This window comes from Neoarius graeffei, chromosome 15, assembly GCF_027579695.1.
Source record: "Neoarius graeffei isolate fNeoGra1 chromosome 15, fNeoGra1.pri, whole genome shotgun sequence".
NCBI lineage: Eukaryota > Metazoa > Chordata > Actinopteri > Siluriformes > Ariidae > Neoarius > Neoarius graeffei.
Genome location: NC_083583.1, coordinates 60,261,770 through 60,288,855, shown reverse-complemented (window position 1 = coordinate 60,288,855; position 27,086 = coordinate 60,261,770). Strand labels below are relative to the sequence as shown.

The window sequence follows — 27,086 nt, the reverse complement described above, 5'->3', positions numbered from 1 at the left end:
ACCACATATGTACATGTTCTAGTCAGTGTAATGATCACCAAGGCATTTTACTTACTTAAATCTGACAAATCCAGTCCAATGAAACGAAGTGTTGTTGCTCAGCCAAAGTTTTGCAGCTTGTGAAAGTTCGGGACCTGTGGGCCGGGCCGGACTTATATACAAATGTCCTATCCAATACCATTGTGAGACTGAACAATAGGACTCAATGACTATGTTAATGTGAAAAAAAACAAAAAAAACAAAAACATTTATAAATTTTTTTAGAAAAAATAAAAATGTAATTCTGCAATGTCGGGTCTTAGGGCCTCTGCATGCTCTTGCGACAAGGCTTTCGCAGATAGCTTTTTGCAGACAGTTGTAATTTATCGTTGAGCGGGGAGTAATAGGCGTGCGCGATGTTATTCACCGCCACAACGCAAGGGGGCGCGAAGTCGCGAAATCGCTAGGAGTAGTTGGTGGGTGTGGTTAGTGGAGTGTTTATCCTCCGGTTACTTATAATGACTAGAACTGGAGTCGTATAGATGTACGTACTTCCTCACTTCCTCAATCAACCACTCTTCGTGCTGCTCCATCTTCGCTCGTGTTTTTAAAAATGGCGGTAGTGAAAACAAACCAAACCGGGAAAGTAGGGAAGTGGAAGTGCGTGTACAGCGGATGTAGAGTGGACCAATCAGAGCCCTCTTGTCTGCGACGCTGTCTGCGAGGCTTCTGCGGTGGTCACAATTTTTGGGAGGTGCGCGCAGAGCGTCTGCGAAGGGGGGGGCTACACAGACGCCATCTGCGACACCATCTGCGAGGACTGAGTTGTCAGCATAAATTGGCCTTTACCCTAGCTATGTGTTAATGTTAGCCATGGACAAGGTGATGGCAACTTGGTGGGAAAATCCGTAGAAAGTCATTTGACTGATCAGACTGCATAGCTATTGCAACGTTATCACTAGCACTAAAAGCACAGACAACATCATTGCAAGCTTTCTCTTGGAATAAAACATTTACAGACTTCAATATGCTTCCACAGGTTGGACGGCAAGTTTTTGTAGGCCATGATGTGGTTCTTTTAGGTAAACAAAGCAAACATTTAAAACAAAATGAATCTTTAATTCTTTCAGAAAACTGAAACATGGGTTCATGGGCCATGAGTGCATGCGTTCCCCAGAAGAACCACCTCCTTTCATTCTGCCATCAACTGATTGTGTTTAAATAATGCTGCTGAGAAATCACTGAACTTATCCAGTCTATGGATGTGACATGACCATAGTGATTACTGATAGTCTGTCTCAGTGTCACCTGTGAAAAAAACAATCATGTTTTAGAAAAGAAAAGAAAAAACATCCACTTTCAAAGCTGCTTCATAGTAACAAGTAATGAGGACCTTGATAGAAATGGAGTGGAGTGAAAAGTATGATATTTGTCTTTCAAATGTAGCGAAGTTAAAGTCATAAGTTTCCCAAAAAATAATACTCAAGTAAAGTACAGATACTCAAAGTGTACTTAAGTACTCAAGTAAATGTACTTCGTTACTGTCTACCTCTGGCGTACTTAGTACTGGTCCCAAGCCTGGATAGACTGGGGAGGGTTGTGTCAGGAAGAGCATCTGGTGTAAAAGTGATGCCAAATTTGAAGGCCCAGTGTGAGATTAGCATGTGCTAAACTGGTTATTAACCTTCTGAAAATAAAGTCATACCCATATCTCAAATTGATAGTTTTGCAGTCAAGTAGAATGACTTTGCTATGGCTGATGTAAAATGTGGGTGGTAAAAAAGAGCAACTGGACTTGCTTGAAGATTCTTGAAGACGTTGCACCTCTCATCCAAAAGGCTTCTTCAGTTCTGTCTGACTAATAGGGAGTATCAGGTATTTATCCTCTCATGGATGAAAAGCTCATCTAAGGTGTCGTTGAGTCATCCTGTTGGTGTGGGTCACTGGTGACTGGGTGTGAACGGCCTCGAGAGTCGTTAGGGTGATCAATGGATTGCCTGTTAGGGTGATCAATGGAATGCTGATTCTCTCTGTCCTCCTGTGAGACACTGAAAACAGCTGGGTTTTGGTGTGCATTCAGTTGTCTGGGAAGTGTGCCAAGGACTGCATTGTAGGTGGCTGATAAATGGTGTCTTAGACATCCACCTCTGTTCAGTGATGGCCGTTCCAGGTTGACAAAAATGGCTTCTTTAACTCCTCGCTCATACCAACAATCCTCTCTGGCTAAAATGCGTATGTTGCAATCCTGAAATAAGTGTCCTTTGTTGTTAAGATGAAGGTAGACAGCAGAGTCCTGGCCTGAGGAACTGGCTCTCTCGTGTTGAGCCATGCGCCTGTGAAGTGGTTGTTTTGTTTCCCCAATATATGAGTCCGTGTATTCCTCACTGCACTGAATTGTCCTGTTTGTGTCTGGCTATTCTGTCCTTAGGGTGGACCAGTTTCTGCTTCAGGGTGTTACTGGGTCTGAAATGTACCGGAATGTTGTGTTTGTAGAAGATCCTCCTGAGTTTCTCAGATAGACCAGAAATGTAGGGAATGACAATGTTCTTGCGTTTGTTCCTGTTATCCTCCTTGTCCGTTATGTTCCTTTTTCTGCTCTTGAAGAAAGACCAGTTGGGATACCCGCAGTTCTGAAGTGCTTTCTTGATGTGATTCTGCTCCTTCTCTTTTCCCTCTACCATTGTAGGGATGTTCTGAGCCCTGTGTTGCAAGGTCCTAATGACCCCCAATTTGTGTTCCAGTTGGTGGTGAGAGTCAAAGAGTAGGTACTGGTCTGTGTGTGGGTTTCCGGTAGACCTCGATGCTAAGGCTTCTGTCTTGTCTAATGTGTACATCACAATCCAAGAAGGCTAGACTATTCCCACTGACGTCCTCCCAAGTGAAATTGATGTTGATATCCACTTCATTGATGTGCTTAGAGAAGGCTTCCACCTCATGGGTTTTGATTATAACCCAGGTGTCATCCACATATCTGAACCAGTGGCTGGGAGCAACTCCTGAAAAAGTGGTCAAAGCTTTATGTTCCACTTCCTCCATGTAAAGAGTGGCTACAATAGGGGACACCGGTGAGCCCATGGCGCATCCATGCTTCTGTCTGTAGAAACTTTCATTAAACTGGAAATAAGTGGTAGTCAGGCAGAGGTCAAGCAGGGTGCAAATCTGGTCCGTGGTGAGGTTCGTTCTATCCAGTAAGGTGTTGTCTTGAAGGAGTCGTTTTCTAACAGATTCGACTGCTTCAAGAAAGCACTTCAGAACTGTGGGTATCCCAACTGGTCTTTCTTCAAGAGCAGAAAAAGGAACATAACGGACAAGGAGGATAACAGGAACAAATGCAAGAACATTGTCATTCCCTACATTTCTGGTCTATCTGAGAAACTCAGGAGGATCTTCTACAAACACAACATTCCGGTACATTTCAGACCCAGTAACACCCTGAATCAGAAACTGGCCCACCCTAAGGACAGAATAGCCAGATACAAACAGGACAATGTAGTGTATGCAGTGAGGAGTGCACAGACTCGTATATTGGTGAAACAAAACAACCGCTTCACAGGCACATGGCTCAACACAGAAGAGCCAGTTCCTCAGGCCAGGACTCTGCTGTCTACCTTCATCTTAACAACAAAGGACACTCATTTCAGGATTGCAACGTACGCATTTTAGCCAGAGAGGATCGTTGGTATGAGCGAGGAGTTAAAGAAGCCATTTTTGTCAACCTGGAACGGCCGTCACTGAACAGAGGTGGGGGTCTAAGGCCCTGTCCACACGGCAACGGATTCAGGTGAATCCGATACAATTGTTTATCATTTTGGCCTGGCGTCCACACGGCACCGGCATTTTGGGTGCCCCAAAATGCAATCTTTTGAGAACGGGTTCCAGAGTGGAAAGATCTGGCAATGTTGCTGTTGCGAAGTCATCTGGATGAGTAGAACGGATTTGTTTACGATGACATCACAACCACATGACTGTGAGTGCTTCACGCCGGGTAGAAGTGTAACGAACTCGATGCGAGTTGTCAACAAATCCTATAACTTGGTTCATGAAACGCGCTTACAAAATATTTTCACTGTGAATATTTATTGTGTAATGGTGCAAAGTGAGAGAGAGAGAGAGAGAGAGAGAGAGAGAGAGAGAGAGAGAATAGCCCTTAGGTCAGAGTCAATCCCGCCAGCAAAAATAGGGAAAAAAAGGAGCGATCTCACCTCTTCAGATGTTGGTTTAAGTCCTACAATACATTCCTCAAAAAGGGCGTAGAACAACAAATTAATCCATCAACATGTAGCATTCAATTTATTCCGGACCATTAAAGACGCCGCCTTCCGTGTAGAATCATACGTCATCCTCGCCGCCATATTGGATGGGTCAAAGCGGAGAATAAAGATGCCTCATTCATGTGCTGCATTTAACTGTACCAACAGGTTTACCGTCCAAACGAGATCACATGGGATTACCTTTCACAGGTGAGACTGGAAAAATACTTTTCATTGTATTTGGTCATTATAATGTAATTTTACGAACAGATTTTTCTGACTTTGTGGCTAATATGAAGTCTCGCGCATAATAGTTTATGCGCATGCGTCCTTACTTCTTCTATTGTTCTGGTGTCTCCGAAGGGACCGTCTTACAGCGCCCCTAGAGGTGTGGCATGTGTATTGCATCGTTTTCAGCAAGCGTTGCGTTGCCATATGGACCTGATATTTTACTGATCATTGCCCATTTGGACGCGATATTTTTTTTAAATAACATCTCGTTGCCATTGTCGTGTGGATGTAGCCTAAGACACCATTTATCAGCCATCTACAATGCAGTCCTTGGCACACTTCCCAGACAACTGAATGCACACCAAAACCCAGCTGTTTTCAGTGTCTCACAGGAGGACAGAGAGAATCAGCATTCCATTGATCACCCTAACAGGCAATCCATTGATCACCCTAACGACTCTCGAGGCTGTTCACACCCAGCCACCAGTGACCCACACCAACAGGATGACTCAACGACACCTTAGATGAGCTTTTCATCCATGAGAGGATAAATACCTGATACTCCCTATTAGTCAGACAGAACTGAAGAAGCCTTTCGGATGAGAGGTGAAACGTCTTCAAGAATCTTCAAGCAAGTCCAGTTGCTCTCTTTTACCACCCACAGTTTACTATGACCTGGATGACTGAGGCTACATCCACACGACAACGGCAACGAGATGTTATTTAAAAATATATCGCATCCAAATGGGCAATGATCAGTAAAATATCAGGTCCATATGGCAACGCAACGCTTGCTGAAAACGATGCAATACACATGCCACACCTCTAGGGGCGCTGTAAGACGGTCCCTTCGGAGACACCAGAACAATAGAAGAAGTAAGGACACATGCGCATAAACTATTATGCGCGAAACTTCATATTAGCCACAAAGTCAGGAAAATCTGTTCATAAAATTACATTATAATGACCAAATACAATGAAAAGTATTTTTCCAGTCTCACCTGTGAAAGGTAATCCCATGTGATCTCGTTTGGACGGCAAACCTGTTGGTACAGTTAAACGCAGCTAATCTTTATTCTCCGCTTTGACCTATCCAATATGGCAGCGAGGATGACGTATGATTCTACGCGGAAGGCGGCGTCTTTAATGGTCCGGAATAAATTGAATGCTACACGTTGATGGATTAATTTGTTGTTTCTCACCTGTGAAAGGTAATCCCATGTGATCTCGTTTGGACGGTAAACCTGTTGGTACAGTTAAACGCAGCACATGAATCTTTATTCTCCTCTTTGACCTATCCAATATGGCGGCGAGGATGACGTATGATTCTACGCGGAAGGCGGCGTCTTTAATGGTCCGGAATAAATTGAATGCTACACGTTGATGGATTAATTTGCTCTTCTACGCCCTTTTTGAGGAATGTATTGTAGGACTAAAACCAACATCTGAAGAGGTGAGATTGCTCCTTTTTTTCCCTATTTTTGCTGGCAGGATTGACTCTGCCCTAAGGGCAGAGTCTCTCTCTCTCTCTCTCTCTCTCTCTCTCACTTTGCACCATTACACAATAAATATTCACAGTGAAAATATTTTGTAAGCGCGTTTCATGAACCAAGTTATAGGATTTGTTGACAACTCGCATCGAGTTTGTTACACTTCTACCCAGCATGAAGCACTCACAGTCATGTGGTTGTGACGTCATCGTAAACAAATCCGTTCTACTCATCCAGACGACTTCGCAACGGCAATGTTGCCAGATTTTTCCACTCTGGAACCCGTTCTCAAAAGATTGCGTTTTGGGCACCCAAAACGCCGGTGCCGTGTGGACGCCAGGCTGAAACGATAAGCAATTGTATCGGAGTCACCTGAATCCGTTGCCGTGTGGACAGGGCCTGAGAATCTTCACAGACATATGGCTGATGTACAAAATATTGCCTATTTTGAAGTTTTATAATCCCTGTAGTATATATATTCCATTGCAGAAACTGTATTTCCTAAAGGTATCCATCATATCTTCTGATCATATGCCATATCTTTCCAAATGAATGGATACCATATATACTACATGAAAATGCATTCTCTTTGACCAGAATGCCCAAGTACAGTAGTTTTATTTGCTGTGAACATTGCACCTATTCGGGGGTAGGTGTATGTTTTAAGTTATAACTATGCTGAAACTGTGCTACTTGGAGATAGGAAGAAGAAAGAAAGCACAACTTCATTCATCACACACTTGTGAAATTTCCTCTCTGCATTTAACCCATCTGAAGCAGTGAACACACACATGCACACACACATGAGCAATGAGCACACACACACACACACACACACACACACACACACACACACACACACACACACACACCCAGAGCAGTGGGCAGTCATGCCAACAGCGCCTGGGGAGATAGTGGCCATTTATGCATGTTCAAACTAAACTTCAACAGAACTTCCTGTTGTTGTTCTTGGTTTATTTTTACATCTGATCTCGATGACGTGTACACGCACGTCACTGAGTCTCTCCCTAGCAGATTATAATTTATATTTAGCAGCTTTCTGTCCATTTTCTCATTGACTTATTTATGAAGTACACTGTTCTCGGCTTATATATGAGTCTGGAGTGATTCTTTACTGCTATTTGTCTCCATTGTGCAGATATAAAATAAATAAATAAATAAATAAATAAACCTTCATCTGCAGCTTCAGACTGCTTTCTGTATGAGTCGTTAGATGAGTCCAATCTCCTCCAGACTGTTTATTGTTTTTCAAACTGTTCAAATTTGAATGTGAGTATAATGAGAAAACTGCTCATGGTTTTTGATACATGCAGAACCCCATTTCGTACTTACCTTGCCATTCGTCACACCTTTGCTATTCCACTTCTCTCTCTCCCTCTCACAAACAAGCACACACACACACACACTGCGCTGCTGATCCAGTTTCTCTCTCTCAGGTTTCAAGTTCAGGATGCGCTTTATTGTCGAGGAGCCCTGGGGTGAGTCCGAGAGCTGCCCTCACGTCAGTGAAGCGATGAAATGTGATCATCCCGTAAGCTTCCTGTGGCGTGTGACATCACAAGGACCCTGTATGCCTCAGGATGGAGCTTGTGGCCGTGGAGCCCAAGAGCAGACGGTGGAGTGTGTTACTGTGACAGGTACACGTCACGCTTGAAATCTTTTCTTTGCTCTTTTGTCCTTTCATTCCATGCCTTCATATTCCACGCCTTTTTATTTTTATAACTCACAGTAGTGTATCGTAAACACACAGAGCTGCATCCGTGATATTAGACGTCATGTTTCTCCCTGCTTTCCAACTCTTTGTCTTTCGCTGGCCCGGACTGACCTCATCCTCACAGAGATAAATGTGGCTCGTTTATCAGAATACACACTGACTTTGAGCGAGCAGGACATCATGGGACACTCTGCTAATGACTGTCATTAGACACCAAGAGACACGTATATAGTAGCCTCTGTACCAGCCTCTGTGAGTCAGAGCTCCTTACATTTTATCCCAGAGATGAGAGCTAAAGGCTTCCAGCCATGTTTTGAAGGCTCCTTTGGGGTTTCAGTCAGGGACACAGATATCTCCTGACCGTCTGCTGCTGCAGCATTTCTCTCTCTCTCTCTCTCTCACACACACACACACACACACACACACACAAGCGATTTAGACACTTTTAAACCCTCTGAGTATGTGAAGCATGTCACAAAGCTGCCCAAATGTCATTCAAATATGGCAGAAGGAAATATATTCCGTATATTCTCATTCTCGTCTCATTATCTCTAGCCGCTTTATCCTTCTACAGGGTCGCAGGCAAGCTGGAGCCTATCCCAGCTGACTACGGGCGAAAGGCGGGGTACACCCTGGACAAGTCACCAGGTCATCACAGGGCTGACACATAGACACAAACAACCATTCACACTCACATTCACACCTACGGTCAATTTAGAGTCACCAGTTAACCTAACCTGCATGTCTTTGGACTGTGGGGGAAACCGGAGCACCCGGAGGAAACCCACGCGGACACGGGGAGAACATGCAAACTCCACACAGAAAGGCCCTCGCCGGCCATGGGGCTCGAACCCAGGACCTTCTTGCTGTGAGGCGACAGCGCTAACCACTACACCACCGTGCCGCCCGCCCGTATATTCTTATTATTTTATATATACACAAACCATTTGTACGCCCTTCATTTGCCTCACTTTTCTTCAACTTTTAGCAATCTGTTAAAAGAGAGCTCTGATTACTTGTTAAAGTACATTTAAAGGGGAACTGAAGGCAATTTTTTTTATTATCAAATTTCTATTTCTCTCATTTTATTAAATATAGGAATGCATTTTTGATCGCTATTTTGTCGCTGCTATAGCAAGTTATGAGTGTTTGAAATATGCTCTGTAATAAATCAGTCCATATGTCAAAGCAATGAGATTCGTTGAGACCTGTGCGAGACATCGTAGGATGGAAGTAAACGTACAGCAGAAATCAAAGTGACCAACATCTGCCAACGTTGTCAAAAGACGCGCGCGCCCTCTTTCGAATGCTGATGTAATCAAGCCGGAAGTTTAGTTTGACTTGATAGCAATCAGGAAAGTTTGAAAAAAAGTAGGCAGTAATCGTCATTTAAACTCGTTTTTGTGCAATATTTCGTTTGGAAAACAGTTTTCAAAATGGCGGCACTGACACCTGGCTGACACTTCACGTTTCGAAGTCTCGCACAAGTCTCGTGAAGATCGCGCAGATAAGCGACGCCTGCCGTGGACCAAACGAACTAAATTCAACACGGCTAAAAACCGAATAGGCCGATAAGTATAATATTTAATTGCAATTAGTTGCCGATACGAGTCACTATATAAGGTTACTAAAACCGAAAATGTAATTGAATAACACGTTAATTAAGAAATAAAGCAAGTTTAAAAATGACTTCAGTTCTCCTTTAATGCCCCTAAACCCCACTTTTTTCCTTGTACAAAGTAACAATCATTATGCTGATTGACCATGTGTTTTCAAACCATAGCTGATCCAAAAGGCCATAAATTAATGGAAAATCAATAAGATCAGACCATTTTCACGGAATCTGCCAAGATTGAATCGGACGAGCCCAGAGGGGTGCATGATGTCACATGTGTAACAGTTCAGGTATCAGTTTCGTTCCCATGCGCAGCAGTGGTTAGAGCAGTCTTAATATGGAATCACGTTTTGGAGAGAATTCTGATAATGATTGGGATTCTTACATGTCGGACGAAGGGGATATTCATCAAGGATATTCTGGAGTAAATGGTTATCTTTTCGAGGCCCCCAAGATGAGAAACAGATCCCAGTTCACTCAGTTCATGCCAGTCTTCATCTGTAGCGCACCTGAGATGGAGAGAGAGAGAGAGAGAGACAGAGAGAGATGTGCAGAACGTGGTGGTTACCTTTCATCATGTTTTCCTGAACAAAACTAAAAACAAATCAAGTCTTGCAATATTGCAATCTGAGAGCATTTAACATCTCATCTCATCTCATTATCTCTAGCCGCTTTATCCTTCTACAGGGTCGCAGGCAAGCTGGAGCCTATCCCAGCTGACTACGGGCGAAAGGCGGGGTACACCCTGGACAAGTCGCCAGGTCATCACAGGGCTGACACATAGACACAGACAACCATTCACACTCACATTCACACCTACGGTCAATTTAGAGTCACCAGTTAACCTAACCTGCATGTCTTTGGACTGTGGGGGAAACCGGAGCACCCGGAGGAAACCCATGCGGACACGGGGAGAACATGCAAACTCCGCACAGAAAGGCCCTCGCTGGCCACGGGGCTCGAACCCAGGACCTTCTTGCTGTGAGGCGACAGCGCTAACCACTACACCACCGTGCCACCCAGCATTTAACATGTTTCAGTTAATGATTAATGATGATGATGATGATGATGAAGATTGTGCGCGCACATTTTTCTTCCTGTTAAAGTGCATCAGATATGATAAGATCGGATGTCACGAGCATGTAAATGTTGCTCATAATCCTGCGTCTGGTGCACTCTGTGTGTGTGTGGGGGGGGGGGGGGGGGGGGGGTGATAATAGGGGAATCGACAAACTGTCTAAATGTCAAATCAAATGTCATTTATTAAATAAATGTTTTGTTTTGTTTTGTTTTGTTTTGGGTTTTTTTTTTGCTCCAGTAATTCCCATGTGGTCGTTCTGGTGGTGATGAACACTTGATGAATCAGATTTGTTATTAGTAGACAACACGAAATCTCCACCTTACGAGTCCGAATGCAGTTAATGCACGAGCCTGAGTCCAAGTCGAAGTCATCAGTGCTCAAGTCCAAGTCGAGTCACGAGTCCTTAAAATTAGGGCACGAGTCAGACTCGAGTACTACAAGCCTGCATCAAATTGATGGAGCCTCTGGCATTGAGTGTATATACAGACAGTTTTTTCAAGGTTCGCCTTGAAAGCTGTGAATATTATCATTTATATTCTTTAATATAAACACTAGTAGGCCCTACTTTTGAGAAATGCAAAGGCCTACAGAGCACAAAGAGGGGATTAGAAATAATCTTTTATTACTTTTTTAGTGAGTGTACCGATTTAATGTTTTTTTTAACCAAATTAGCATACAACTAATTAAATACTAATTTACATAATTTGTTTTATTAATTTTTCAAACTTTGTATTCAGTATACAACCAATTGTGCCTGCCAATTTCCATGTAAATATCTTGAAAAATAGAACAGTTATTAAGAAAAAAACATTTGATCTCGCTGGTTTATGAGGCCCATTTTGGACCATGTGATCCTCAGACAGAATATTACGGCAGTTTTCGAAAAATGAAGCATTTTTTTTTTCAAATCTTTGATTTATAATATCTCAAGAGCAGATAAACATATTTTAATTCTGTAAAAAGTATGTTGTTCTGCATTCAATTATGAATTCAATGAGAGCAGTTTCAAGCAATTTGGATTGAATTTGAATTTTTCACCTGATATGCCTTTTTGAAGTGATTTCATTTTGCATCCTGGTACAACCAGGTATTATGTATTGCATAGTGATCATTTGCATATTTTTCCCGTCTCATTACTTAGCCCTGAGGTTGTTGGCGTTCACTTCTGAGCAGGGTTAGTGATGCCTCGTCATGCAATGAATGAATGAATGAAAAATGTTTTTTCAGAACTTATTTTGAATCCAAGCTACTGATCCCAGATCCGATTCGTTTATTTCAGCTGTGAAGCTGGTGGATTAAATTCATGCTTGGAGAGATTTATGAACAATGCAGCATTCCTAAACATGCACAGTGTTACTCTCAGTCTTTCTCACTCAAAGCATTTTAATTTTATTTAATTAAAAAAATATTTTTATGCCTCCGCCACCATAAGGTGCAGGAGGCATTATGTTTTCGGGTTGTCCATCTGTCTGTGCGTCCGTCCCGAAACCTTGTGAACGCGATATCTCAAAGGCTAATGAAAGGAATTTCACCAAACTTTCACCATTTGTGCGCTTTGGGACAAACATGAACTGATTAGATTTTGAGATCAAAAGGTCTAAGGTCAAGGTCACTGTGAGGTCAGATGTCTGTCCAAAAACCTTGTGAACACAATATCTCCAAGGCTACTACAAGTACGGTAATTTCACCAGGTCAAGGTCACTGTGAGGTCAGATGTCTGTCCAAAAACCTTGTGAACACAATATCTCCAAGGCTACTACAAGTACGGTAATTTCACCAGGTCAAGGTCACTGTGAGGTCAGATGTCTGTCCAAAAACCTTGTGAACACAATATCTCCAAGGCTACTACAAGTACGGTAATTTCACCAGGTCAAGGTCACTGTGAGGTCAAATATCTGTCCGAAAACCTTGTGAACACAATATCTCCAAGGCTAATACAAGTAATTTCACCAGGTCAAGATTACTGTGAGGTCAAATGTCCATCCCCAAATCACAACTTAATAAGGCGTGAAGTCTACCGGGCGGAGGCATCCCCATCGACACCGTTGGCGTCGAGTTCTTTTTAATCTGTTTTTGGTTTATCTTTCCTGCTTTTTGTCTTTTTTGGCATTGCTCTTTTATTTCTATTATCTCTGTTGTTAAATTTTTAATATCCCCTTATTTCTTATACGGTCTGTCATTCTTGTAGCCTGGGGAGGCGGGGGGGGGGGGGGGGGGGGCAGTTTAAACAGTGGTTACTTTGAAGAATCTAAAATATAATTTTTTTTAAACACTTGTTTTGTTTGTCGCATCGTTCCATGTGTGTTCTATATGTTGTTTCAGAGTGTTGGTGCCTTCAGTATTATTCTGCAGTGTAGAAAATGGTAATACAGAAAAACCTATGAATGTGTACAGTAGGGGTGTATAAACTTTTGACTGGTACGGTGTATATACTACAAATCTCTGATACTGTATAAATCACTTCAGGATTTAATTTGCACTTTAAAAATCAACCTTTTCCTTTTGTTCATTACACATCTTGTATTCACTGTCTTTGTCTATTGTCTTTGTTTTGTTTTCTTATATTGTACAGCCTTTGTGTTGGTATAATTAAAAATATATACTTTATTTTACTTAATAGATGAGTTGGTGTAGAGGAGAGTGGGGAGACTTGGGACAGTTTGTATTCCCAAAAATTAATTTCAACCAATCAGGTTTTAGATGACATCAAAGGTTATATGTTGCTTGTTAGAGTAACCCACTTCCTTTGGAGCCACAAGGATGGACACTGCAGTAAGGTTTGTGCAGTTCAATACCTCATCTCATCTCATTATCTCTAGCCGCTTTATCCTGTTCTACAGGGTCGCAGGCAAGCTGGAGCCTATCCCAGCTGACTACGGGTGAAAGGCAGGGTACACCCTGGACAAGTCGCCAGGTCATCACAGGGCTGACACATAGACACAGACAACCATTCACACTCACATTCACACCTACGGTCAATTTAGAGTCACCAGTTAACCTAACCTGCATGTCTTTGGACTGTGGGGGAAACCGGAGCACCCGGAGGAAACCCACGCGGACACGGGGAGAACATGCAAACAGCCACACAGAAAGGCCCTCGCCGGCCACGGGGCTCGAACCCAGGACCTTCTTGCTGTGAGGCGACAGCGCTAACCACTACACCACCGTGCCGCCCCAGTTCAATACTTTTTTCAACCAAAACTTGTATTTTCTACTTCGCCTCCACCTCCATTCTCTGGTGTAATGTACGCTGGTGAAGTCAGGATTTGTTAGGAATTAAAGTCTGTAGTTGAGAGTTACCAGATATTGTATTATTTATTAAACTTAAATTCTGGAGGGAAAACATTTGAGGATTTTTAACTTTTTTTTTTTCAAAATGTCCAGATGGGAAGAGTTGGGAAAGTTCATCATGTTACAAGGTTTTTCTTGTGGTTTACAAGTATAAAATTTATTAAAGATAGACTGCCTTTCAGATTTTTCAAGTTTAGGTCATAAAAAGAATTTTCCTGACACCTAGTTATTTTTGTTTAGTGGACCGAAAGCTACTGAATTTGAATCACAGACTTCCAATTTTATTATTTTTTTAATAGAACAATTAATGAGTTTAAAGCCACATGGCCCTAAATTCTCCGCTATTTTTTCCTGCTTCACTGTGACCCAATTCAAGATACTACATCATGCATCATGTGGTGGGCTTTCCCCATTCATGCAAGGCATTGTGGGATACAAATTTGAAACAGGAGAGAAAAATGGAGGATGTGAGTGCGCGAATGAAACTTCAAAGACCGACTACAGTAACGGAAAGAAAGAAGAAAAGATGTTATGTTCTATATGAAGGAAAGGAAATGCAGGACCAAACTAAGGCCCACTTTACACGGGGACGGTCTGAAACAAAAACGCAAAAGTCCGTTTTCGTTCTCACTTTTTTCCGCGTCTACACGACTGTTTTCAAGGAGGAAATCTGCGTCTATACGGTGACACATAAATGTGTGGAATTCAATTGGATGTGCATGCCAGGCGGCTAGGTGGTGCTGTGAAAGACCTCCGCTATGTCTGCACGCATGCACAACGTCTTCCGTCTTGTCTGATCTGCACATCTGCGCCGCGAAAACTTTGACTACTCTGGCTATGGCTACTCGTGAGGTTAAGAAAAACTTCCTTCGACGAATCGGTGTATCCAAAAATTCATAAAGGTAATTGCATACCCACCTCTGTTCATTAACGGTATATGTGCAGATTCGGTATAGATGTTCGAAGGACTCCTGGACGTTTATTAAAGCTGCCAGAGCAGCTTGAAGGTCCGTTGGATCGATGTAATCAGACATGCTCTTACTTTTTTACTTACTTTCTTACTTCCCGGGCTGGCATGTACAGTATATGACATATGTATGACGTAAACGCGTACCCGACGTGAGCAGATCCGAGCAGAGTTTTGCGTATTGGGTAGTTTAGACGGATATGCAACGGGGGCTGTTTTTAACTTATCCACTCTGGAAGGCGTTTTCAATTTTTTCCATTTTTCAGCCTCGGAAACGCCGTCCCCGTGTAGACGAAAGGCACTTCCGATAAAATATTTAGTCGTTTTTACCCGACAGCATCCTCGTGTAAACGGGCCCTAATAAATATCAGCGCTCAGCGAGCACCTTGGTGTGACCAGCTGTTCATTTAGCGACAGAATGATGGAACTGTCAGGTCAGTGCACGGTCAAAGGTAAACCTGCGCATGTGCACACACACAGACTTCCTCTGTCTGCTTGACTGCGCGAAGCAAGTGATTTCCTGCACATTATTTGTTCGGGAATCCTCTCAGATTAAATCACTTCCCCGCCACAGAGCGGCCTGATATTTTGTGAGATATTACAGAAATAAACATATATCACAATGACCACATTTCAGACAGAACTAAATTTCACCAATTTTATGTAATGGAAAGGCTGTATAGTTTTAAAAATGTTTGTTAAAAATGTGGGCGTGTCCCTGCATGAGGATTAATCTTATTTCATTCCTTCTTGAGAATGGAACTGTTTTGGCTTGTCAGGTTTTGGGTAAACTTCATTTTCCTATCGCTGTACCAGCAGTGTGTGTTCATACAGTTCACAAGTTAGAAGTTTTGATCATAAATAAAAATTAAACATGTAAGCCTTGGTTTTGGGCGGCACGGTGGTGTAGTGGTTAGCGCTGTCGCCTCACAGCAAGAAGGTCCGGGTTCGACCCCCGTGGCCGGCGAGGGCCTTTCTGTGTGGAGTTTGCATGTTCTCCCCGTGTCCGCGTGGGTTTCCTCCGGGTGCTCCGGTTTCCCCCACAGTCCAAAGACATGCAGGTTAGGTTAACTGGTGGCTCTAAATTGAGCGTAGGTGTGAATGTGAGTGTGAATGGTTGTCTGTGTCTATGTGTCAGCCCTGTGATGACCTGGCGACTTGCCCAGGGTGTACCCCGCCTTTCGCCCATAGTCAGCTGGGATAGGCTCCAGCTTGCCTGCGACCCTGTAGAACAGGATAAAGCGGCTACAGATAATGAGATGAGATGAGATGAGATGAGATGAGATGAGATGAGATGAGATGAGATGAGCCTTGGTATTTTATTTTTGTCCCAAGTGTCCCAACATAATGTCTCATATCTCCCCCAATGTCTCATGTCTCCCTGCAAAAAAATAATGACAGAAAAAGTGAAGCCTGAAGGGCAGTATATGTAACAAGCTGAGAAACTCATGCTGTGGCAAGAGGGTGCAGTAAATATTCACTAATGCAATATGAATGTGACGCAGCCTGCACAGAATTTCACACAATCTACAAAAGCTGAAAACTTGTCCCAAATCTCCCCGCTCTCGCCTACTGTCTCAATAGAACTGGACATTAAATGGAAGAAACGGCATGTGTGTTGATTAAACGTAGAAAAAGTACCCATTTGCTTAAATCATATGGCCGTAACTGTAACAGTTAGATTACAGCTTTCCACACATCTGTTACACATGCCTGTTGTTTTTAAATGTCAGAGACGCTGATACCAGATGAGAGTGTGTGGATTTTTTTCTGTATACAGACATTTCTCGATCCCTTATCCTCTTGTGCCTTAGTGATTTATGCCTAATATCCTTCAACGTCATCAGTCAGGAAAACGACCCTGTCCAACACAGCAATCTCTACAAATCTAGACGCTGTGCCATTTTCAAGAGAGGAATTAAATTACACACTTATAAAATAACAGACTCAGTGGTAATTTCAGGGCTCATAAAATTTACATTTCACCGTGGCACATTTTTCAAAGTGATTTCCAGCTTTACTAAAGGTCTCCCATTTGCACATTTTTTGGAACCATAGAGGACTCGTTCTTGAAGAGCTCTTACCCTCTGTGGGTTTCTACAAACAGGGAGAACACGTGATGAGGAGGCTTATCAGTCTTCAGGTGCTTTGTGTCAGGGTGTGTGAAATCGACCTCACGTTTTGCTCATGTCTGAGATTGTGTGTATAAATGCATGTGTCTGTGATGCTGTTTGTCTCAAATGCATTTGCCAATACTGTAACTGATGTAAGGGGCATGAACATAAAGCACTCCATTCTAACTCAGGCAAAACCCTGAAAGAAAGAGAGAGAGAGAGAGAGAGAGAGAGAGAGAGAGAATGGGAAAGAAAGAAAGAAAGAAAGAAAGAAAGAAAGAAAGAAAGAAAGAAAGAAAGAAAGAAAGTGAGAAAAAGAGGGAAAGAAAGAAAGAAAATGAGAAAAAGAGGGAAAGAGAGAAAGAAAATGAGAAAAAGAGGGAAAGAGAGAAAGAAAATGAGAAAAAGAGGGAGAGAAAGAAGATGAGAAAAAGAGGGAAAGAAAGAAAGAAAGAAAATGAGAAAAAGAGGGAAAGAAAGAGAGAAAGAAAATGAGAAAAAGAGGGAAAGAGAGAAAGAAGATGAGAAAAAGAGGGAAAGAGAGAAAGAAAATGAGAAAAAGAGGGAAAGAGAGAAAGAAAATGAGAAAAAGAGGGAGAGAAAGAAGATGAGAAAAAGAGGGAAAGAAAGAAAGAAAGAAAATGAGAAAAAGAGGGAAAGAAAGAGAGAAAGAAAATGAGAAAAAGAGGGAAAGAGAGAAAGAAAATGAGAAAAAGAGGGAAAGAGAAAGAAAATGAGAAAAAGAGGGAAAGAGAGAAAGAAAATGAGAAAAAGAGGGAAAGAGAGAAAGAAAATGAGAAAAAGAGGGAAAGAGAAAGAAAATGAGAAAAAGAGGGAAAGAGAGACAAAGAAAGAAAGAAAGAAAGAAAGAAAGAAAGAAAGAAAGAAAGAAAGAAAGAAAGAAAATGAGAAAAAGAGAAAAAGAAGGAAAGAAAGAAAGAAAGAAAGAAAGAAAGAAAGAAAGAAAGGGAAAGAGAGACAAAGAAAGAAAGAAAGAAAGAAAGAAAGAAAGAAAATGAGAAAAAGAGGGAGAGACAAAGAGAGAGAGAAAGAAAGAAAGCGAGAGAGAGAACAAAAGAAAGAAAGCGATAGAGAGAGAGAAAGAAAGCGAGAGAGAGAACAAAAGAAAGAACGCGATAGAGAAAGAAAGAAAGAAAGAAAGAAAGAAAGAAAGCGATAGAGAGAGAAAGTGAGAGAGAGAAGAAAGAAAGAAAGAAAGAAAGAAAGAAAGAAAGAAAGAAAGAAAGAAAGAAAGAAAGAAAGAAAGCATTAATCACAGAGTTGATCCCACTCCCTGTCCCACAGGAGAGGTTGTTCCCGCTGAGCGGTGTCCAGGGGATCCACCTCCACTCTGGAAAGCGTGTGAAATGCCTTGTGTTGATGATTGTGTGTTGGGCGACTGGAGCTCCTGGTCCTCCTGCTCTCACTGCTGCTCCAGTAAACACGCGCAGGGCAAACAAACACGCTCACGTGTCATTCTCGCACCTTCAGGACAGCGTAAGACATTTCTGCCTTTCTCAGAACACATCACACATGCCATGGGGGTGAGGGAGGGGATGTTCACGGACGAATCCTAATGATCAAATATGTATAATATGTACTGGATATGTAACTCCAGGTGTGAAAATAGCCTTGAATTATTGATTTGCTTGAGGACTCAAATGAATGTCCACCATGAACCTGTCCTGTGGCACAATAACGGATGGCAACAGAAAGAGTGGGTGGAGATCTAGCAAATAACTCAGAACTAATTTGCATAATTTACAGTATGGAATTATTAGTTTGTTGTTGTTTTGTTTTGTTTGTTTTTTTTCCTATATCCAGAAAGCAGGACATGTCACGAATGGTATCTGCTCTCGGGCATTAGATGTTGGAAACTATTATTTGTGTAGAGATTATTTATATAGATATTATGCGTGGTTAGTGAGTTACACTAACCACGTACTCGAATGAATCATGTTTGAAAGAGTCAGATATTTATACACTCATGCGTACCTACACATGAAAGGGGAAACATTTCTTATTTAAATCTAAGATAGAAATGAAAATGGACATCATTTATTGTCCCACTTTGGATCAGTAGAACAGAATACAAAAATTCAGACAATAATTAAAAATTGAAGACAACTGATGAATTGTTTCATAAATTGATGAATTGAAATGTATCTGAATGTTTTTTTTCTGACTAATTTAGTCTTTCAGTGATATCATATGAGGTTGGGTCCATAAGTATTTGGACATTGACGCAGTTAGTGTACAGTAATTTCACCTCTGTACACCATCACAATGGATTTAAAATGAAGTTATCAAGATGTGATTGATGCGAAGGTCTGGAAAAGCATTTCAAAGGAAGAAACTCTGTATTTAGTGATGCTCATGGGTTCCAGACTTCAGGTCGTCACTGACTGCAAAGGATTTACAGAATTAAAAATAATCCTTCTATTTATAACTTGCAATTAATGCAAGTTTGTCCGATTACTTTTGAGCCTGTGAAAATGGACAGACTGTGTAAAAAAAATGAATGAAAATCATATCACTCTCAAAATGCTTATGGACCTGACTGTATGCAGTTCAATGTGAAAACTGAAAACAGACATAGACTCCAAACATACAGTACGAGTTGTGAAGCTCTCAGTGTGACGGCATTGTTTTCAAATTTCAATATAGTGTAAATATATTGCAAATGTAAAAATATTGCATGAGTCAGTGAGCATCCTTTGGGAATACAGATGGAAAGGGATGCTTGCCTGCACCTGTGCTGGAGCAGTGGAGAGCCTGTGGCACCCAGACGTACACAGTGTACTACTGGGATGCTTCTCCATGGGGACCCTGTACTCCAGACTCCGGCACAGACAGGAACAGCACAGAGCAGGACGAGGTGGAGGAAAGGGCATGTGGCACTGGGATCCAGACTCGCCGTGTGTCCTGCAGGAGAACCAACGGTGGACAGGTGGAGCCAAACAGGTAGGCAGTACAAGGAAAAAATGTATAGGAGTCTCAGATGTTGGACAAATACTGTACATACAGTAAATATCTTATTCCAGTTCAAGTAAAAGTGATAAACAGATACTCAAAGCTTCAAATTCATTACTCCAGTTACAACCCCGATTTCAAAAAAGTTGGGACAAAGTACAAATTGTAAATAAAAACGGAATGCAATAATTTACAAATCTCAAAAACTGATATTGTATTCACAATAGAACATAGACAACATATCAAATGTCGAAAGTGAGACATTTTGAAATTTCATGCCAAATATTGGCTCATTTGAAATTTCATGACAGCAACACATCTCAAAAAAGTTGGGACAGGGGCAATAAGAGGCTGGAAAAGTTAAAGGTACAAAAAAGGAACAGCTGGAGGACCAAATTGCAACTCATTAGGCCAATTGGCAATAGGTCATTAACATGACTGGGTATAAAAAGAGCATTTTGGAGTGGCAGCGGCTCTCAGAAGTAAAGATGGGAAGAGGATCACCAATCCCCCTAATTCTGCACCGACAAATAGTGGAGCAATATCAGAAAGGAGTTTGACAGTGTAAAATTGCAAAGAGTTTGAACATATCATCATCTCCAGTGCATAATATCATCAAAAGATTCAGAGAATCTGGAAAAATCTCTGTGCGTAAGGGTCAAGGCCGGAAAACCATACCGGGTGCCCGTGATCTTCGGGCCCTTAGACGGCACTGCATCACATACAGGCATGCTTCTGTATTGGAAATCACAAAATGGGCTCAGGAATATTTCCAGAGAACATTATCTGTGAACACAATTCACCATGCCATCCGCCGTTGCCAGCTAAAACTCTATAGTTCAAAGAAGAAGCCGTATCTAAACATGATCCAGAAGCGCAGACGTCTTCTCTGGGCCAAGGCTCATTTAAAATGGACTGTGGCAAAGTGGAAAACTGTTCTGTGGTCAGACAAATCAAAATGTGAAGTTCTTTATGGAAATCAGGGACGCCGTGTCATTCGGACTAAAGAGGAGAAGGGCGACCCAAGTTGTTATCAGCGCTCAGTTCAGAAGCCTGTATCTCTGATGGTAGGGGGTTGCATTAGTGCGTGTGGCATGGGCAGCTTACACATCTGGAAAGACGCCATCAATGCTGAAAGGTATATCCAGGTTCCAGAGCAACATATGCTCCCATCCAGACGACGTCTCTTTCAGGGAAGACCTTGCATTTTCCAATATGACAATGCCAAACTGCATACTGCATCAATTACAGCATCATGGCTGCGTAGAAGAAGGGTCCGGGTACTGAACTGGCCAGCCTGCAGTCCAGATCTTTCACCCATAGAAAACATTTGGCGCATCATAAAACGGAAGATACGACAAAAAAGACCTAAGACAGTTGAGCAACTAGAATCCTACATTAGACAAGAATGGGTTAACATTCCTCTCCCTAAACTTGAGCAACTTGTCTCCTCAGTCCCCAGACGTTTACAGACTGTTGTAAAGAGAAAAGGGGATGTCTCACAGTGGTAAACATGGCCTTGTCCCAACTTTTTTGAGATGTGTTGTTGTCATGAAATTTAAAATCACCTAATTTTTCTCTTTAAATGATACATTTTCTCAGTTTAAACATTTGATATGTCATCTATGTTCTATTCTGAATAAAATCTGGAATTCTGAAACTTCCACATCATTGCATTCCATTTTTATTTACAATTTGTACTTTGTCCCAACTTTTTTGGAATCGGGGTTGTAAATTAAAAAAGTAAAAAATGTTTCAATTTTGTTTATTGACAGTAGAAACGTGTGCAAACATCAAATAAATCTCATAAATACTGTACTGTATTAGCAAGGATGACAATAACTCGAACAATACAAGATGCATAAATACATTTTATAGTAATATGCAAATAAATACTAATAGCTAATAGCTGGAATCAAACCAACTGGCAAGATTTTTCAACAACTTGAATTTCAGTAATTATGTGTGTGGATAAATCAAGGAACTGCACTTATTACCTCCTCCATCTTTGCTGGAGAAGGTTCCATTTTCACCTCCATTCATTTGTTTGTTTGTTACTTGTGAAAATCGGAGATTTTTGCAAGTATGTTGATCTGTCCGTTTGTTTGTTGGTGGTCTAGCGTCGTCACTTCTTGACCAATCTTTACCAAAATGCACAGGACAACTCACTAGGGTCACACAAAGACATCATTAGTTTTTGGTGGGTCAAGGTCAAAGGTCAAGGTCGCCAAGGTCAAATCTTGTAAAAAATCAGCCATAACTTACATTTCTTTGTGATTTTCGCAAATATCGTGCTCTGCATGACTTTTCATTTGTTTGTTTGTTTATTCCCAGCATAACTCAAAAAGTAGAGAACGGATTTTGTTGAAATTTGGAAGAAAGGTGAGCCATGGGCCAAGGAACAAGTGATTAGATTTTGATGCAAATCTGGATAGGTATGTGAATCCAGGATATTTTTTGTTTGTTTGTTTGTTCCCAAGGTAACTCAAAAAGTAGTGAACGGATTTGGACGAAATTTGGTGTCCAACTTCAGTACTATCCTTGGTTCAAGTGGTTTGATTTTCATGTTGATAATATGGCTTGGCGGAGGTATACACTCTACCGACTGTCCTTCTGATTTATTCATTTTTTTTACATCACAGATGGCATCTTTTTTCATTTCCACATAAAACCATTTCAGTCCACGCCAGCTGCATTGGCGGCATATAAAACATAGGCAAGCATGTTACATTGCATTTGTTTTGCATTCTGCTTGTCACTCACATGTGAAAGTGAAGCACTGTAGAAATTACACAACCGTACTTTCTATATGCTGTTTGAACTTTGTCATTCTCATCTCATTATCTCTAGCCACTTTATCCTGTTCTACAGGGTCGCAGGCAAGCTGGAGCCTATCCCAGCTGACTACGGGCGAAAGGCGGGGTACACCCTGGACAAGTCGCCAGGTCATCACAGGGCTGACACATAGACACAGACAACCATTCACACTCACACCTATGGTCAATTTAGAGTCACCAGTTGACCTAACCTGCATGTCTTTGGACTGTGGGGGAAACCGGAGCACCCGGAGGAAACCCACGTGGACACGGGGAGAACATGCAAACTCCGCATAGAAAGGCCCTCGTCGGCCACGGGGCTCGAACCCGGACCTTCTTGCTGTGAGGCGACAGTGCTAACCACTACACCACCGTGCCACCCTGTTTGAACTTTGTTTCAAATCATAATCTACACTGCCTGGCCAAAAAAAAAAAAAGTGGCCATGATGCAGTGAGTAACCGTGGTTAGCATGTCTGCCTCTCAATCGTGAGTTCCACTCGCAGTCAGGTCATACAAAAGACCATCATAAAAATGGCACCTATGGCCATCTGGCAAGGCACGCTGCAATACACATGTGAGTGGGGAGTCAAACTCTCACGGTTACCAGAGGACTGGGCCCCCACTGTAACCCTAACTATATAGGAGAGAGGCCGAGGGCTATAGAAGCGGAAATCAGCACCACCCAATGCGCCTTAGGGGCGCATGGTTAGTACTGGGATGGGAGACTGCCTGGGAAGACCAGGGCATGGCATGGGAAGGACTTTAGACTTTTAGATGCAGTGAGTAGCTTCTCATTTCTTAAACAACCACATCAGAAGACGTATCCTGTGGTCATGGAAAAGATGTTACTGTGTTTCAGAAGAGTCAAATTATTGGCCTGCATCAAGCAAAGAAATCAACTAAGGAGATTCCTGAAATAACTGGAATTGGGTTAAGAATTGTCCAACACATTTTTAAAACCTGGAAGGATAGTGATGAACCATCAAATTCATGGAAAAAATGTGGTTGGAAAAAAATCCTGACTGACCATGATCAGAGATCACTTAAACACTTCTGGAAGTCGAATCGTAAAAAAAAAAAGACAGTAGTTTAATAGTGAAAGTAAGATCATTTTCACACTCACAATGTGACAAGATTGGGACTAAACAGCTGTGTGGCCAGAAGAAAATCACTTGTTAGTGAGACTAAAGGCTTCAATTTGCTATGGAGTATAAAGATTGAACTCTGGAGCAGTGGAAAAGGGTCATGTGGTCTGATGAGTTCAGATTCCTGAATTCGTGAGTGATGGGTGTGTCAGGGTAAGAAGGGAAGCTCATGAAGCGATGCACCCATCATGCATAGTGCCCGCTGTACAAGCCTCTGGAGGCAGTGCTATGATCTCTGGTTGCTTCAGTTGGTCAGGTCGAGGCTCAGCAACATTATGGGGCAATAAAATTAAGTCAGCTGACAACCTGAATGTACTGAATGACCAGGTTATCATCACATCAATAGATATTTTTCTTCCCTGATGGCATGGGCATAAAATTAGGACTCAGATTGTGAAAGAGTGGTTCAGGAAGCATGAGGAATCATTTTCACACATGAATTAACCACCACAGAGTCCTGACCTTCACCCCACTGAAAGTCTTTGGGATGTGCTGGAGAAGACTTTATGCAGTGGTTCGACTCTCCTATTGTCAACACAAGATCTCGGTGAAAAATGATTACAACTCTGGGCTGAAATAAATGTTGTGACATTGCATAAGGTTATTGAAGCAATGCCACGGCGAATGCATGCTGTAATCAAAGCTAAAGGCGGAGCAACCAAATATTAGGGGTTTTTTGGTAGGGCAGTGTACAAAGATGTCATTATTGTGCCACCTGTTCTTGCATAGATATTAATGGATAACGCAAAATATCAGCTGTCCCCTTTTTCAATTTGAACATTTGGCCATTCATTTTCTGGATCATAGTGCAGTCATACAGTACATAACACATGTTGATAATGTATCCTCTAATGCATCATGTGCAGTGTGAACACACGGTCACTACACACCACTCCAGACACTTCCATGACACGTGAAAATAAATGTAGTGCCATCTTCCTCAATTTGGTACTGCATATTGCATACTGTATGTTCCATGCTGTTGCTTTTGGAGTATATTCTCTAGGTTTTGTAGCTAAAATTTTGATTCATTGCCCACAATTTACTAATTTGTCAACTATTTAACAGTTATTCCACGAAATTGAGTCATATATGAGCTGATAGCTGACAAGGCGCATAGCACCAAGTTGGTTAGAATCCATGTATAACGAAATTGAGTGGAATAACTGTTTTATTCTATCCACATTCACTGGATTTTGAAAAATGGAGCATTTTAATTTTTATATTTTTTACAAATTCAACAAATAAAAGCTTTATACAAAATGTTCGACAAAATAATTTCCGCTTAGAATGTAAACAAACTGGCGAAATGACAGGAGTAATTTGTGAAAAATGCTATAATCTTGAAAAATTTAAAAAGATATGTTCTTACCATCAAATACTTTTATTCCATATTTTGTCCCTTTTTTTGTATTTTTGGGGGGTTTGTTTTCGAATAAAGTTTTTATTTCATCCTCGGTTGGTTCATGCGAGACAGCCTTTCCATTTCATAAAATTGAAAATGAAATTTAGTTCTGTCTGAAATGTGGTCATTGTGATATTTGTTTATTTCTGTAATATTTCACAAAATATCAGGCCATTCTGTGGCTGGGAAGTGATTTAATTTGAGGGGATTCCCGAGCAAATAATGTGCATGAAATCGCTCGCTTCACACAGTCAAGCAGACAGAAGAAAGTCCGTGTGTGTGTGCGCATTCGCAAGTTTACCTTTGACCGTGCACTGACAGTTCCATCATTCTGTCGCTAAATGAACAGCTGATCACACTGAGGTGCTCGCTGAGCACCGATATTTATTAGTTTGGTCCTGTGTTTCCTTTCTTTCGTATAGAACATAACGTCTTTTCTTCTCGCTTTCCGTTACTGTAGTCGGTCTTTCACGTTTCATTCGCACACTCACGTCCTCCGTTTTTCTCTCCTGTTTCAGATTTGTATCCCACAATGCCTTGCATCAACAGGGAAAGCCCACCACATGACGCATGATGTAGTATCTTGTATTGGGTCACGGTGAAGCAGGAAAAAGTAGCAGAGAATTTAGGGCCACATGGCTTTAAATTCATTACTAGTTCTATTTTTTTTTAATGAATAAAATTGGAAGTCTGTGATTCGAATTCAGTAACTTTTGGTCCACTAAACAAAAATAACTGGGTGTCGGGAAAATTCTTTTTATGACCTACACTTGAAAAATCTGAAAGGCACTTTGTCTTTCAGCAACACACTCTGCCATTTTGTTTTTCTCTACTCACAGGATATGAGCTGATATCCTAGTCGTAGAGTAGCCAATCAGAGCATGCGATTGCTCATATCCAGTGAATGTGGATAAAATAATTTATGAAATGCATTCTATTCATATTGCCTTTCATTGTTCAATATATTCTATTATTATTTTTATTTGATAAATGCATATCTAGGCATAGGTGTAGTAGTGGTTCGCACTGTCGTCTTACAGCAAGAGGATCTTGGGTTCGAGCCCAGTGGCTGACGAGGGCCTTTCTGTGTGGAGTTTGCATGTTCTCCCAGTGTCTGCATGGGTTTCCTCTGGGTGCTCTGGTTTCCCCCACAGTCCAAAGACATGCAGGTTTGGCTAATTGGTGGCTCTAAGGTGGTGTTTACATTAGACCGTATCCGTCTCGTTTTCGTCGCGGATGCACTGTCCGTTCACATTAAAACGCCGGGAAACGACTCCACAGGCGGAACAACTTGAATCCGCCAGGGCCCACGTATTCAACCCAGTTCGTATCTGATCCGGTGCTGTGTAAACATTGAGATACAAGGAAACGCAGTGCTGAGCTCTAGCTGACGTCGTCATTGGACAACGTCACTGTGACATCCACCTTCCTGATTCGCTGGCGTTGTTCATGCCACGTTGGTCATGTGACGCGACTGCTGAAAAACGGCGCGGACTTCACTTCCTGCTATTGTTTCCGCCTTGTATCACCTTTTTGTTTTTCATTAAAGAGTATAAAAGTATGAATATAATGCTTTGCTTTGCCATTCTTAATGTTGTTCATGGTAAGATGCAAATACTGCCCATTGTGTAGTTATGATTGTCTTTAGGCTTGCCATCCTTCCACTTGCAAGTGGTGAGTGACTTGCGCATGCCCGATATGCACTGGGATCACACACACAGCGGCTCAGTCCCGAATCACTGCTCGTGCGCTTCACTCGCACGCTCTGTGAGCTGCGCAGGGCCGGAGTGAGTGCGCACCCTCCAGAGGGCACTCGCTGTTCAGGGCGGAGTGATTTGGAGCGCAGCCGCTGAGGAGGAAGCGCTGAGCCGCACTGACACATTTCAACTTATGTGCCATCTAATTAGTCATGTGATTAGCGTATCCGTGTATTGGCGTTGCTGTGTGCACGCGAATCATTTTAAAAACGTTAATCTGATGATCCGCTGATACG

At 41.9% G+C, this 27,086-nt stretch overlaps 1 protein-coding gene and 1 long non-coding RNA gene across 2 annotated transcripts in view; one reads left to right on the top strand and one right to left on the bottom strand.

Annotated features, from left to right (window-relative positions):
- The window catches only part of thsd7bb (thrombospondin, type I, domain containing 7Bb), a 279,114-nt gene that overhangs the window by 167,395 nt on the left and 84,633 nt on the right, over positions 1 to 27,086 (top strand). Inside the window, exons 7-9 of the mRNA XM_060941740.1 lie at positions 7,408 to 7,608; positions 18,059 to 18,250; positions 19,483 to 19,717. Of these exons, the coding sequence (XP_060797723.1) occupies positions 7,408 to 7,608; positions 18,059 to 18,250; positions 19,483 to 19,717 (628 nt within the window). The remainder of the gene's footprint in view (positions 1 to 7,407; positions 7,609 to 18,058; positions 18,251 to 19,482; positions 19,718 to 27,086) is intronic.
- Positions 8,485 to 27,086, bottom strand: part of LOC132899681 (uncharacterized) — a 181,775-nt gene continuing 163,173 nt past the window's right edge. Inside the window, exons 4-6 of the long non-coding RNA XR_009656698.1 lie at positions 21,724 to 21,894; positions 19,507 to 19,678; positions 8,485 to 9,809 (exon numbers count right to left, since the gene is read on the bottom strand). This is a non-coding gene — a long non-coding RNA (uncharacterized LOC132899681). The remainder of the gene's footprint in view (positions 9,810 to 19,506; positions 19,679 to 21,723; positions 21,895 to 27,086) is intronic.